We start from the raw sequence: 15639 nt of genomic DNA, 5'->3' as shown, positions 1-15639 counted from the left end.
ATCTGCCCGCTCACCACCAAAACCCGGGGCACAGCGGGACCTGAGGATTAAAAAAAAAAAAAAAAAAGCAAAACCAGCCGAATGGAGCATCGCACCTTTCTGGGTGAGGAGATCTTGCTGAGACCCCACGAGAGTCCCACCAGGAAGCCAGCGAGGCCATGCTCTGGCACAGCAGCTCCGTGAATCCCCTCACGCCCTCCTGAACCAGGTACAAACACTCTCTTCCTCCTCAGCCAGGACAGGGGTCTGTTTTTAGCATCACCTCTGATTTATTCCTCAAAATAGGTATCCTTGAGGCACTCTAAGCTGAGTGTTACTCCTGCCTTGCTCTGCTCCCCAGAGCTCCCAAATGTACCAAATTTTCCACAGAAAAACGCATGGCAGGTCAGCTACATAGGTATTTCCAATGTACAACATCTGGGAAGGCCTCACTAGATATAACTGACTGTGCCAATATCCAAAACCCACAGCATTTAATGCAGTCATTTTCAGTCTGTGGTACATAGGTCTAGCTAAAAAAAACCCACAAAAACCTGAGCATTTAAATGTGTTATTCAGGGATCTGTGCTGTCACTGTACAGTTCTAAAGAGCTGAAAAAACCCATTCACATAAAGGCTCTGCACTCCACAAGCCCCAGCAATTTCTGCCTACTCTTTCCTTCTTTGCCATCTAATCACAAGAACAGACCAATTCCTATTCTTGTGCCCTATTATATGTAAAACCTGTAAAATGAATGCCCAACACTCCTTTTGAGAGAGTAAAGTCAACTACCACACTTCTATGGCCACTGTAGTGCCTGTGCAGCAGAGTAGAGGAAGCATCTGCTCATGTTTGAAGTGATCAAAGTTGGGAGAAAACCGCTTGGTTTTAAAAATACAAATGGAATGGTTCTGGAGGTTAGAGCAAAGTCAACAGGGGTCTTGGTTACCAAAGAATCAACACAGCAGCAGGTCTTGTCAAGAGAAATGCAGTTGTAAAATAACAGATAGAAACTTTGAAAATTTACTTGCTTCAGGAAAATACATATCTTCCTAGCACTAGAATTCTGCCAAAGCTAACACCTTTTCTTTTGTGAATGATCCTGTTGGAATTTGTTTGCTTGCTTCTGGGGTTTTGTTTGGTTTGTTTTCTTTTTTTAGAATCTTACCTGAAAGCCACAGCAGGACAGATTTATCGTGCGTAACAAGACAGTCTATAGTTTGTCACACCCAATGGAACTCATGTCTACACTGTAAATAAATCCATCTTTCCCTAATCCCCATTTTACTAGCCCACCTTCCAACTCACACAATTATAAGCAGTATCTTCTACTTCTCAGAGTAAAGCTTAGACTAAAAGCCATCAGAGCCCTGTAAACCTTCCCCCATAATGAACCTCCCAGACTGCCTGGCTACAGTCCCAAGCCCTCAGGGAAAACTACATTTTCAAATGAGACATAAGTGACCAGTGTAACTTTTTCTAACACAGAAAAACTGTGCTCATTTTATAGTTTTCTTAGAAAAATGTAACATTTTTCTGTTAAGTTCTGTTAAGACAGGCAGCTGAAGGCAAAAGGGTATTTCAAGGCACAAAGGATCTATAATCTACATTCAACAGTCATTTTAAGTATCCTGAAGGACATTCAACTTGCATAAAAGCATCAGTTAATAAAACCTAATACCAGATCCTGGGAGCACAAGAAGTTAAATAATGCCATCAAAAACAACTCTTGGGAACTCCCAGATTGTTGCATGAAGGCCTTGCTGCCTTTGTAAAATCATGGTTCAGGTCTGTTACTTCGGCTAAGTAGAAAAGGACTGTGGGAAAGAGACACAGCGGAATTAAGGGTAGAAAAACACACTGCGTGACCATCGTGTGCTCACATCATGGTGGTTGGTTGAGTTATGTTTGTTGTGCTTTAAAGCTATGTAAACAGATAACCGGCTAAGTGCTTAAAAAGGCCGGGTTTTTGCAATAAAGCGGCTCTCCTTTGCACCTGCCTGGGGAATCTGCATCACTTGTTATCGCAACACCATATATTTCCTGGAAATATATCTGGATAAAATCAGGCTACACTGTATTGTTTTAGGGCAGTCCATAAGCCTTTTAAAGATTGCTTGTGCAGGAGTACTTTGAGTGGTTCTCTTACAATGAAGAGGAAGCACAATGAAACACTTAGAAGAGTGCAGAAGGCGCATTCAGTCACATGTACAGAGGTGGGGTTTAGAGGGAAGGAGGAAAGGAAAGTACTGGGATTACAGTGAGTCATAGTGCTTAACATGACACCTCCAGGATCTTCTGGATTTACTGCAGAACCCATCTACCTAACCTTTAGGGAAGCAAAAGAAATATCAGATCTTCTGTTTGCCCAGTAGCAGGTGCTGCTCCATAGGAAGAATGGAAGGCTCAGCTGGGTGAGGGCAGTGTTGGTCCTGGGCTGCAGGGTGCCTCAGTACGGCGGCTGGGCTGCCTTGTTTGAGGAAGGCCACTGTGGAGGCACGTCTGGCTGATCGATGGGCTCGTAGGTGCTGCGGTCCTGGCCTGCACTGGTGACACCTGAATGGAGATGAAAGAGAACAAGCTTGGGACAAAGGCAAAAGCACAAGAACTGAATGCCCTAGAAGAAACCAACAGCTCGGGAGCACACATTTTACCAGCTCCCAGCACCTGTGATCTGTGATCCTCACTAAACAGGCAGGAGGTAAGAGAAGTCATCCTTCCAACACGCCTATTCTTTCCTTGAGAACTGCCCTCTTTGTAGCCACATGGCTGTGTGGAAAGCAAGACCCACAATACCCCGTAGCAGCACAACAGTGTATTTCAGCAAGATAAAGTGTATGAGAGCTCATGGAAAAATGAACAGACAGAGCCAGAAGCTACAGGAACTGTGGCTAGCTGACAGCATAGATTTAAAGACATGATACATCCATGAACCACTCTTTCCAACAGTGCAGCTATGCCTCCAGTATGGCACCAAATTTGAATCCAACAGCGCTCCTAAATGTATTATGAAAAAATTGTCTGTGCAAAATCATGTTACTGTCCAGGGGATGAGCAGGGAAAGTGGAGGCAGAGAATGTGCATGGACAGCTCTTTATCTATGGGCCAGGTATTTGCCATGGGGAGAAAGCAACCTGAATCACAGATAGCCACCAGACTATGAGGGATTTGTTCTGAGCAGCAAGGATGCACTCAAGCAACAAAGAGGGATTTCGTGTAGAAGGAAAACAAGACAGAAAAGGCCAGGAAAATTTCAACACTGCTGGGTTCTAAAGAAAATGCCAGATAGCAGGAAAATGAGAGGAAATTTGTCAAGCACATTCAGCACAAAGTAACACACTACTGAAAATCTTGTAAGAAAGACACTTCAGGAGAGGATATGAAACTACAAAGTGTCTGAATTCCCACCTGTGCCTCAGAGGAGACTCTTGGTTTGGGATAATGTGGTTGAAAAGAAGTGCTCCCAATTTCCAAGCAAAGAGATGGACTCCTCAATGATACCTACACTTTCTATGGGATACACATGTTGAATACACATGTTGTATCCCAATGACAGGCACAGTGAGCAGCTAATAAAAACTGGCACAAACAAGGCACTGCAGGTGACTCATATGCCTCCTGACCCAGGTAAGACCTATCTGTCTGGATTTTCACAAGTAGCTGGCAGAGATGACATCCACGCTGCACTAGCAGAGAGATGCAAATAGCACACAGTGCCCTAAGACATGCTTTCCTTCCATGGCTTCTCCTCCTCTGCAGGTTTCCACCTCTTTTCACAGGAGTGTGATATTTGCTACCACCAAAGCAGAATAAGAGACAGCTTCCAGACACTGTAATGCAGGTATGCCATCTTTTGTCCTGCACAGCCTTCTTAGGCTGACAAACAGAACTCTGCCAAGCTACAGGTTTTGCCAGCATGAACTCAAACAACAATCCCTGGCAAACAATCAATCCCTGGCAGCTGCCCAGGCATGAACTAGCACCAGGTATGCTTGGCAAAGCTGACCAAGACCCAGAACATCTAGCCACAGCCCATCCTCTCTGGCAAATCTTCCACATTATCATTATCAAGTACAACCAGGGGAAAAATTACATGTCTCCAAGCAAACTCTCATGAGGTAAACATCAGTCCCATTTTCCATGTGAGGAACAAAGTCCAAAGCAATCGAGGTAAATAGGACATGTGAGGCCCACAGAAAGCATGGAGGTAGAAATCCAGCTTTATTTCCCTCTTGTTCATAATCCAGCCAGAGGAAATACTGCCTCTACTTTCCCCCAGAAGGAAAAGAAAGGCTTGACAAAGAAAGGACACCCAAAAATTTCCAACAAACACACACAAATGTAGGAGGAGGAAGAGAGGAAAGCCTCTCACAACACCATTGTGGGCAAAGTGGCTGTCAAAAACTTCAGGTCTGCAAGAGGAGAGAGGAAGAATATAAATTTAAGGCCAAAGACACATCAAAATAACAAAATGGGAGAACAAATATGAGCAAGAGAGAATAAGCACCCCATCTGCCTAGAAAGGAGGGCAGAATCCAGTTGCAGAGAGGTCAGGCTGAAGGGTCCAAAGTGCACGGCTGTCCCCTTAACACCTGAGGAAGTGGCCCACACTGACATGGAAGCAGAGAAAGCATCCCACCTATGTTAAAGGTGTACTCTCCTCCACGCTCCTGATACATTCGATACACCAAATAGCAGGACACAGGTTTGAGGAGGAGGCTGAAGATGGCCATGCCTATACTGAAACGCTTCGCATCACTGAGGAAGTCGTGTGAAGGGTAGAAGATAGAGATGTGAATGATGTCTGTGAGGACTGTGAGCAGCAGGCCAGTCAGGAACTGGAAACAAGGAGAGAGAATGGGACATGAAGCGTTTAACCACTGACAGTAACAGTCAGCATCTGTTTCCTACGAGATCTATGTTACACAATCATCCTTCACCCCAGAATGACACAACACTCTTGGTACTGCCCCAGGCAGACAGATACTCCTGGATGAATGATCCTGTATTTCATGCCTTTTCTTCACATCTGTCAGATACCTTCTCATAATATATTCTAGAATTGTTTCTTTTTGTTTGCCAATCTATTCAGTGTTCAGAAAAGGGTTTTACAAAGTCTCTCCAACTCAAGCATATTAAACACTTTGAGTCCTCATCTGGCATTACAAGTCACAACAGCAGGTAAAAAAAACAAGAATCAAGTATGCCTCATCTCGGAGAAGAAAAATAATTGACAGTGAATGCTTCTCACCATGGTTTACAGAGCTCACAGATTTATATGCTCTCTTAAAAAAAACCCAAACTCACCCAAACAGGGAGTTGACTTGTTCACTGCTGTATTGGGAACAGTTGAAAATCATCACTGGCTCAAAGGCTCTGCCCTCCACCCTCTTCCTGAGCAGCCTGGGGGAGACCAATACTCTTACACTCACCATCATTATGGCATCAAGGGAATCTCGTTGCACAATGGCCCAGATCCCCACTGCAAGGACACTGAAATTTCCCCAGGCATAGGAGAGTGGCAACATGTAATTCATGCATCCCCTGCCAAATGACACACAAAAAAAAAAAAAACAGCTCACATTCACAATAAGCCTGCAACAGTTTGCTTTCATCCCTGTTCCCATACAAACACCTCACTCTTAGATTTAGGATCTTCTTGCACACAGGCATAAACAGGGAGTGCTGATTCCCAGGGAACACCCCATTCCTAGATTGAAGGAATACCCTCTTCTCCCCCAGGCCAGACACTTATCACTCACCAAACCGTGAGCAGCCAATGTACCAGAATGATAGCCTGTGAAAAAAAAACAAAACAGGAAGACAGGTCAGCATGTTGGGAGAACTCTGGGAGGATCAACACAAAATGACACCATCTTGTCCCCAAGGGATGGGTGGAAGAGTGGCCTGGGCCCATGAACCAGTGCAGAAAGATGGTGAGGCAATTGGGACAGTGAAGACAAAGCTATTTTTCTCCACATCTATTGCGGAATATTTCCTGTGGTGCTACACTGTAGTCATTCGTTCTTCTTGTCATCTCTGTCGACAGCTGATGCAGGGACCACTTAGCCTTTTCTAAGTGGGTTATTTTTTGGAACTCCAGAAGAGTTTGCACAGAAAGCCAGACAATCTGATTTACACTGTGCTAGCACAGTTTATACATGACCAATCTGGCATCCCATCACCAAAAAGCCCATGGATAGCCATGCTTGCAGCTCCCGGAATTTCACTCCAGTCCTCAGCAAATCCTTCTTTTACCTCCTTCCAGTCTGTTCAGAGCAGTGATCCAACCTCACTGCAGTATTAACAGACCTGAAGGCTTCTTCGAGGACTCTGTGAACCTGATCCTGACAGAGCACACAGCTCTTTTCACTCCCAATGAAGCCACCAGGTCCAAAGGCCAGCAGTGCCCTGAGTAGCAGAAAATGCTGCCACAAATTCTGTACTTTGCACGTGTCCTTAATGATCCTGATCCTTGTGCTCAGGGGGACAAATCAAGGAAAAAGGATCATACTGTAATAAGTGATACAAGGATTCTCTTCACCACCACTTGCCATTTTTGTAACTAAGGAAATATACCCTACATGTTTATTCAGAGAGCAAATGGGAACAACAATATATCACTTCAGGCTTTTTCTACATCTATACCCTGCTGGTCACTCCAACAAAGGGAGATCACTCATATTTGCTCTCTAAACATTTGTGAAAACAAGAATATGGAAGACAGGCTCTATTAACAGCCTCACTAAAGAAAGGCTGAAGCCTGGACATACCAGAGGATCCATGGGATACAGGCACGCTTCCATTTTTTCCTAGCTGTGAGAAAGGCTCTAAATTGGCATTTATGCTGGCCTTGGTCTAAAAAAAAACCAAACCCACATTACCAAAACCCCTCTGAAGCACACTCCCCCAAAAGGAAAAAAAAAGAAAATTGGGAACTAAGTATGTAGTAAAAGCCTAAGTTACTCAGTGGATACAGGAAAGCTGTATGCAGATAGGAGCATTAAGACACTAAAAAGAAATTTAGATCTACTGACACCCTGCTAGATTCCTTGACTTAAAAACATCTCTCCATGCTCTAACTTAAAACAAAACTAGTTGCTGGAGAAGGGAGTGAAGCTGTGACATAAGTGAAGCACAGTCAGGAAAGCACAGGGGTGGCCCAGCTGCTGTGGCTCACACTGCTCTGCCATGACACCACAAGGCAAATGTCTTACTTCCTGCTCTTCCTTCACTGCAGTGCCCCATCACAGCTGCTGAGCACTCACCAGATTTTGCTGTAACTTCAAACACTGTTTAGACATATTTTTATTAATTAATTTTTTTAATTGTTCATGAAAGCTTACAAAATGCTTCACCACTCCCCACGCTTCCCTTTCTCCCCAACTGTATGGCAGACACAGGGGAAAAACTGCTAATCAGTAAAATACAAGATGTTCCTGGATAAGAATGGAGACATGCAAATAGCATTTACTCAAGAGACTATCATAACATCAGGAAAATTCTTAATTAGGTAGTATTTAATTGCATGTCACACACCCGCAAGACCCCTCAAGGTTCACCAGTTAACATAATTAGGCAGAGAGGGGTTTTTTTTAAAGCTGTCTACATCAATATTGCAGTTATTAAATTATGAAGTATTTTTAGTCATCTGCATAAAGTCAGGTAAACTAGGGCTGATACTATGAGTGACTGCTGAAATAAAACCAAGATATTCCCTTTTTAGTTATTAGTCCAATTTACCTGACAGTTTTGCAGCGCACTATGGAATTGGCTGGTGGTGTTGGTATGCTTTAACATAGAAAATATAGTGTTAATGAAAAGCTACAGTAACTATGTGAGATCAGTTAATTTGCAGGCAGTCTCCTGATAAGACAGCAGAAAAATTTAAATTTTTTCCATCTGTCCAAGGATTTAAGTCTGTAGCTAAGACAGACATACATTTCTTCTTTTGAGAAAATAACTCCTAACACTTGAACTAGTGGTGAGAGCAGAAAATAAGAAAGGTGGGTCCTTTGTCCCCATCTCTTCTGGGAAGAAGGATGGCCACGTGATTAGAAGCATCCCACTGGAAACTGGGAAGAGCTAAGGAGAATTCCTACCTCCTTTGCAAATCCCAGCATGTGATGAAACTAATTGCCAAGCATAAAAAGAGCCTAGGTCTGCCAGGGTCTCATTTGATGGGAAACTCTTTGGAACAAGAACTCCTTTAAACATGCTTCAGCACAGAACTTAGCACAAGGTTGAATTTCAACCAAGTTAAAAATTAAACAGTTCCAAATTACAATTATTTTCTTGTTGTATCTAAATTTCTATTTTACTTACTTTTTTTTTAGTTTAGAGTAAGCTCATCTACTCTATGGGTGACATTCACCTGAGAACATACAAAACCAAAATGTGAATCTGAGTGGCCACCTGTGAGGATGCTGCTCATTATTATAAGAGAGTGATAATAATGAGTGCTTAAGCAGTGGGACAGGCTATCCAATGGGGCTGTCATGGCCTCTGTTCTTATTTTAAAACTCAGCTGATTTTCGAGTTGAGCTATTTGATCTAACTTTTCAGTTTGCCTTGGTTTGAACAGGAGGTTGAATCACATGACATACAGACATCTCTATTATTCCTTGATGCTGTGACTTAGCATTTACAAATGCCTTAGCACAAAATGTGTGTTTCCAGGCACATGGACTGTAGGGCATTGTCCAGACTTGATCAAAGTCAAACGTTGTATTTCGAGGCTCTGCATGATTATTTCAGTAATCATAGGTGTCAAGCTGTCACAGCAAAAATATGGCTGTGCTGTTTCCCCCATGTTTTGCTGAGCATGGCTGTTAGAACCGAGCCAGTAGATCCTGTTCCATGAGCATGTTCCCCACCCACTCCAGGGCTACATTAATTGTATAGCTCTGCAAGTAGCTTAAAGAGAGACCCCAAGGCTAAGATACTGCTACATTCTGGCACAAACACAGCTCAGTCATGCAGCTTTCTTGGAGCTACTTCTATCAAAAGGCTCGTCTTTATAATCTCATAGAACCCGTAAGCAGATCATGCCAATGAATAGTAGCAGTGTGTGTTATTTCCAGGCCCTTTCTGAGCAAGAATCTTCCCCACCTTTGTGGTATTTTCCAGGGAATCGGGCCCTAACTCAGGAACAGTATGAAGATGTAGGTACAACTATTAACTCCCTATTTCCTGGCTCTTCAGCTCAGAGCAGAACTGGCAGACTCAACAACAAGGAATTTCTTAATGCTGAAAAGAGTTTGCCCAGGACAAGCTCACACTTATCTCGTAAGAGATTGGGGAATGGTTGTCTGAAACAAGAGAAGAAAGGCAACATTTTAGTTTTGTTGTCTTTGCGACTCATTCATTGAAAAGTCATTGTTTTTCAGCTCCCCTATCTCCATTTCCCATGGTAGAACATGTATTTTGTGTTGGCCAACTTTTAAATTAAATGTCCTTAGTTTTCACTGTTGTTTTAGCATGGCAAAAAAATAATCAAGCCAAGTTTAAAAACGAAGCAGAAGGCACGATCTTTTAATCTTCCTAGTGCCCTGGGAATCACACAATAGTCCAAACTTGTCAGAGCAAAGTATCAGCTAGTTTCCAGAATGTAATATAATCCACTTGCCAGGCCTTGAAAAATCCATTTGCTTACTTGCCTCTAACAAGGGAAGTTGCTTTTCTTGGTGAACTAGTAAGAGGGGTATTCATCATTATATGAACACCAATCTTTTGTTTAACCCAACCACATGAAAGCTGTCCTGTACAAAGCTGAATTAATAAGGGTAGCTGAGATAATACTGTTCTCCCATCCAACCCATAGGCTGCCTGGTCGAAGGCCACTGCTCACAGCTTAACGAATCACCAGCAGAAAAACCTGATGTGATGAGTGATGCTTTCACTCTCTGGGCAAAGCTTTAACCAAAGAAACCACCTAAACCATACTGTATTAAATGAGATCACAAAGCAGTGAAGCTGGGAAAAGACACACACACCTAGAAATCTCAGGGCTCTGAAAATGTGAAAGACAAAAAAAAATAGAGGAAATGTCACCTGTCTGGTAGCACAGAAGACAACAGTATCAAACACCAACATCAAAAGCAAAGTGTGATTTTAACATCCACTGGCTTGTCCGCAAGGAAGTGCTTCTCCCAAAAGTGAAAAAAGTAACTGTGGTTAAGTCACTTATATCTCCTGTCTCTAGCTATCAGATATTCACTGAGATTTCCAAAGTGCCCTCAACTGGAGCCTGTCCTCTCCAGCAGAGAAGCAATTGCAGTTATCTATCAGATGATAACCCCAAAGTAAGAGGGCTTATCTGTCTAGGACACTTTGCCTGACAACCGAAAACTTTGTCTCCTCAGGATCTTGTGCGGTGTTTGTCTTGGCTTAGCTCTGGTCAGCTGAGCTGGAAACCTCCACGGACACTAGTTAATAGCCAGCTGTTGTTTCTGCCCAGTCCTTGGCCACTTTAGCAATATCCCTGAAGTAAGAGCAAACTTTGGAGTCATCACCTGGTGGGTTTAACCAAGAATCACAGAATACACTGAGTTGGAAGGGACCCATCAGGATCACCAACTCCTGGCCCTGCACCAAGACACCCCAAGAATTCCACCCTGTGCTTGAGAGCGTTGTCCAAACGCTCCTTGAACTCAGACAGGCTTGGTGCTGTGATCACTGCCCTGGGGAGCCTGTTCAATGCCTGACCACCCTCTGGGGAAAACGTTTTCCTGATATCCAACCTAAACCTCCCACGACTCGGCTTCATGGCATTCACAACTTCTGCAGCCTTTGCCCATGTGATGAAAAAAGCAGAAACATCAGGTTTTCCTCCTCAGAGGGCTCCGCAGCTCCGAGCAGGGCCTCAGCCAGGATCTGGACCAGGCACAGGGCTGGAGAACATGCGAGAGGAGGGATACAGGGAGGGCCGATCCGAGCGCCCGCGGCTCAGCCCGCCCCGGAAGCCCCCAGCCGCCCTCCCACTCCCCTGGCCCCGCTCCCGAGCCCCGGGGGGAAGGAAGCCCCTACCTTGAGGCTGACAGCCGGCAGCTCCATAGCAGCAGCCCCAGGACCGCCGACGGGGCCGCTCGCGTTGGGCAGGGCCGGGCCCGGGGACGGCGAGGGGCGGGGAGAGCCGGGACACCGCCCCCGGCCCCGCCCTGCCGTGCCTTCGGACACATCGGGCGGTGCCCGGCGGCTCTGGGGTTCGTCGGGTTGCGGCTCGGGTGCTCTTGTTAGAGTTTGCTGAGTGGCAGCTGGTCAGAAGTGTTCCAGCGGAGGAGGCAGTCCGGGTGCTCTGCGTACGTGATGTGAACCGCACGGCTTCTGATCTCGTTAATGCGTCGAAGGCGGGTGCTATGGGTGCCAGACTCTTCTCAGTGGTACCCAGTCACAGGACGATGGGCATAAACTAAGACACCAGAAGTTCCAGCTCAACATGAGAAAGAACTTATTTACGTTGAGGGTGGCAGAGCTGCCCAAGAAGGGCATGGACTCTCTTTCTCTGGAGACATTCCTTGACGGGGGAGGGGGAGGCAGGGAGTTGGACTAGATGATCTCCAGAGGCCCCTTCCAACCCTAACAACCCTGGGATTCTGTTTCCAAAGCCACCACTATGCACAGAACAGTTTGTTGGCTCCAAACACCCAGTCAAACTCTTCCTGCTGCTTGCACATGCAATGGAGTGAGACAAGGTTGGACATTGTACTTTGACTGTAACCAGTGTCCAGGAAAGCTAATGTGTGCAAAGGACTTAGCAGCTTTCTGCAGGAAGAGAGTTTTTATGCATAAGTCAGTGCTGTGACCAAAAAGTGAGGAATGACAAAGAAACTGTTGATAGACACCAATAAAAAGGCTATTTTAAGGTGCTAACTGTGCTCAGCTATGTCACCCAACAGCTAAGTCAAGTTAAGGTCAGTCTTACTGGTTGAGCCAGGTAGCTGAGGATGGCTGGCAGGTACTTAGTTGCTTCCTTTGGCCCTGGATTTTTCCCTAGAACTAGATGACTGAACCCTTTGCCTTAAAATCTGGTACAAATAACAAAGTCTTCATTTCTCATTCCAAAAGAAAGCTGGTTTCATTTTAGAGCTAGAGAAGTCGGTAAGTGACCAATTCAACCCCACACTTACTTACCATTTCCTGTCCGGTTCATACCAGCAGCCTTCTCCCCAAGTCTGACAAATGAAGTAACAGAACCCGGAGGTCAGGATGACACTTCTCAAACCCTCCCTTCCTTGCCTAATATGTGCTGTCTGCAGTGTAAGACTGCAATGTCTTACTAGCTCAGTTCCTTTCTTGTCATTATTCCTTCTTACAGAAAAGATGGGCCCACTAAGAAATGAGCTGGGTCAGCGGTTCATTGCAGAAGCTGGATGTGGAAATGCATGAGTCATCCTTCCGTCTCATTTCCAGTTCAAGCAGTGAGAATTGTGCAGTGCTGAACCTACCGTCAGACATTCTCAAACAAGCCACAAATACAGTGCTATCCAGCCTGTCCTTGACAATGTCCTGAGTACTATGGACTGCTTGTATGCAGCACACTTCAAGATCTCCCAAGGCAAAGCATTAAATGCCAAGATGAAATTACCTAGAAAATGGCTAGGAAGCATCAGAATAAAACTGACTGGCTGTGTAGCTCAGAACAGCAGTAAAAAAAAACCAAAAAGGCTGTGAAAGTCCCCCCAGGAATCTCTGAATGTGTCACTTTCAAATGAAAGGTTGAAATATAACTCATCTATTGCCACATGACACATGAGCTGTGACTTCACTTCCATTACTGTATCTTGCAGGGACACATTACATGTCTTACAGGGAAGTCCTGCCTCTATTTACAGAAGCAGTGGTATCAAATGGGATCAATGCTAGTGGTTCCAGTAATGTCAAGGAATGACTGGATTTCAATGTAAATGACAAAAATATATGACACTTGGGATGGGGGGGAAAGATAGAGAGACTGAATAGCCATATTGCTGGCTCAGTGCTGTGTGTGAAGTGCACTAGGATGCCCTTCTGCCAAGACAGGTATCTATCAAAGGAGAACTGTTATGAAGACAAATTCCACTGTCCTAGTTGAATGATAAGCACTGTTTGGATGCAGCAGTATGTGGGTGTCTTTGCTCCCTTCAGCATTCTCACTCTGACTGAGACAGTCTCATTATCATTTATGCAGCGTGAGCCATAATTTGAATTGTTGTGTCTGCTGTTTAAAGTATTTCCCCTTGTACAGTAAAAACACTTTACTTCATTTTGTTCATCAATGTATCGTGCAATTAATTCAGCCCTGCTTACTATATCCTGGGCTTGCATGAGTCATGAGTCATGGACTCAAGGGACTTAGAAATGTCTTAATGATATGAAAACAATGAGAGCCATGACAGACATTATGCATTTGCATGTCTCTCACACCTGTGTGATCTGGAGGTTGCTTGTTTTTTATTTCTACTTTGTGCTGCTTGTACCTTGAAAATTGCCTCTCTGTGTAACCCACTGTCTCTCTTCCCTTCCCCAAGCTTGATAAAGCAACACAACATGGAGACGAAGATAAGCAGCAAGTTAAAGAAGACCTGCAGGGAGAAGCAGGTGACCCAGGAGACTGGATATGGAGATTTTTGTGACTAGAAGACTGCTCCAGGTGAGTTCAGCTCACTGCAACCAATACCCAGCAATTAGCTGCTTTATGCGAAATCTATTGTTTTTAAAAATCAATTGGTTTGCCTTGTGCAGACTGAGTAAAAGCCTAACACACAGCTGGATCCCCTCCTGACAGCATAAAAGTGAGGCTAATAAGGCAGAAATGCTTTCCTTTGCATTTTCAGGACACTGTACCCTTAGTGGGTAAGGTGATAGCAATTCCCTAGGAAGGTAAAGGAGGTAATACAATTGCTCCTGCTGCCCTTGTCTGGCCCATGGGGGTGGAAACAAGCTCGACACTCATAGTTCTGCCCTTCTTCCCCTCTCTAGGGGTTTAGTCTGAAGATAACTAAAGACTGCAGCTGGCACCACTGTCTCTGAGTTTTGCCCCTGGCTATGGAGCTGAGGGGAATGAAGGCACCCGCTCAGCACAAATACGTATATTAGCCACAGAGCCTTTCTGAATGAGTAGTAAGGAAGGGCATATAGAAGCTGCCTGGCTCTACAAACTCCCTTTTAAATCCCAATGGGAAATCAGCAAACAAAATCTTTACCTGGACTGGAGGGGAAACAAGGCATTTTGAAATGCTGGCAGGAAGCCTCCTCCAGCAATTGAACTGTGAAACAGACTATGGCAAGGTGATTTGAGGAGTGAAGAGGGTCACACTAATGTGGTATCTTGACAAATGCACTTGGAAGTCCTTCCCAATCTCAGCAGCAACAAGCTGCTCCTCTGATTTTCTAAAATCTAACTAAAGCTTTGAGATAACATTAAGAGACTACTCTTCAAGATTCACTGACACTCCAGAAAATGAACTTACACACCAGACGTGGTTTTATGAAGTACATGTGCTTACTCAGAACATTCCAAGAAAACAACAGCCCTCGGGTTTTTTTCTGATAAAAAATATGAAAGCAATGTTTCTTTCAAGCTTTATGTAGCAGAGAATGACTGGCATGGATGTGAACAATTTGGTATAGCATAGGTTTGAAATTGAAGCACTTTCACACACTGTGGATTTACAACAGGGTAATTACTGGGGGGGGGGGGGGGAGGAGGGGGGAGGGAAGATAGAGGGTTTGGATAAAACACCTCCAGGCAAAAATGAATGCAGACTATTACAGACCTGAGACAGAATGATTCCCAAGTGTTTTAATTTGTGCTTCCACTCCTTGTCTCTCTTGCAGTCATAATTTTGGCAACTACCAGCAACATCCCTGAGATTCAACAGCATTTGCAGAGCAGGCAGTGCTGAAATGATTATGTCAAATCAGCATGCTGTTCTCTCTTTTCAATGTTTAATGATTCTTACCCTTGGAGAAGCAGTTTAAGGTGATGCATAACCCTTGGACTCTTGGAGGTTACTAACAGCAGTAGCTGTAGAACAGGACTTTGGGTGGTATTTTGTCGCTCACCTTTCTTGCATGCGTGCCCTGCAATTAACTTTAGAAATTATTGCACAGAACCCTGCTATGGCTGGTTTGGGCCTAGTCCAAAGTCCTTTCAAGACAATAGACAATCTTGCAAGAGATCTGACTTAAATTCTCTGGGGGCAGCAGAGAAGCTGAGCTTGTGTGAATTCTTAATTTGAGTTTCTTAAACAATCAGTTGAGAAGAACCTATAAATCAAGTCTTGCCTGATATTTGTATCTCTCTCTTGTTCAGACCTAATGCCCCCAAAGGCAAAACTGTCACTGCTGCACTGTGACTATGAGATACTGGGAAGGAAGGGGAAAGCTGCTGAAAGTAACCCAGTGATGGTGATGCTCTGCAGCTGCTGTCATGCGGCACAGAACGGCACTAAAAAGCTTTGCTGTGCTCACAAGTGGGTTGGACTTCTTGTACAAATGCTGCCCTGAGGTTTTATATCACAGGCTGCTCTTGCATTCCACACCTTTGCACATTATTTACTCAACAGCTTTCCTTTGCACTGCAATTGTGAAGTCAGTAGTTGATCTGGCTGATCCATAATTCAGGCTGATTCTTTTCATGCTGCTGTGGCTATGCAGCAATGTGCCTGTACCACTGC

The 15639-nt window shown here is 44.5% G+C and overlaps 1 protein-coding gene across 1 annotated transcript; it reads right to left on the bottom strand.

Annotated features, from left to right (window-relative positions):
* Positions 1-1450: 1450 nt before the first annotated feature.
* Positions 1451-11116, bottom strand: LOC104693241 (angiotensin II receptor associated protein). Its single transcript, XM_010405770.4, has 5 exons — positions 11009-11116; positions 5743-5777; positions 5413-5524; positions 4620-4818; positions 1451-2536 (listed from the first exon to the last, which is right to left on the bottom strand). The coding sequence occupies exons 1-5, from the start codon at positions 11033-11035 to the stop codon at positions 2430-2432; spliced, it is 480 nt and encodes a 159-aa protein (XP_010404072.1). The 5' UTR covers positions 11036-11116; the 3' UTR covers positions 1451-2429.
* Positions 11117-15639: the final 4523 nt, after the last annotated feature.

Source organism: Corvus cornix, chromosome 21, assembly GCF_000738735.6.
Source record: "Corvus cornix cornix isolate S_Up_H32 chromosome 21, ASM73873v5, whole genome shotgun sequence".
Taxonomy (NCBI): domain Eukaryota; kingdom Metazoa; phylum Chordata; class Aves; order Passeriformes; family Corvidae; genus Corvus; species Corvus cornix.
The sequence above is the reverse complement of the archived record's forward strand: the minus strand, read 5'-3'. Positions and strand labels throughout refer to the sequence as shown.

Excerpts from the sequence above, each read along its gene's own strand:
- LOC104693241 (XM_010405770.4), bottom strand. The coding sequence starts at position 11,035 with ATGGAGCTGCCGGCTGTCAGCCTCAAG. Across the intron at positions 5,525-5,742 it reads CATTGGCTGCTCACGGTTTG|GGGATGCATGAATTACATGT; the intron begins GTGAGTGATAAG and ends GTCATTTGGCAG. Across the intron at positions 2,537-4,619 it reads AGAGTACACCTTTAACATAG|GTGTCACCAGTGCAGGCCAG; the intron begins GTGGGATGCTTT and ends ATCTCCATTCAG.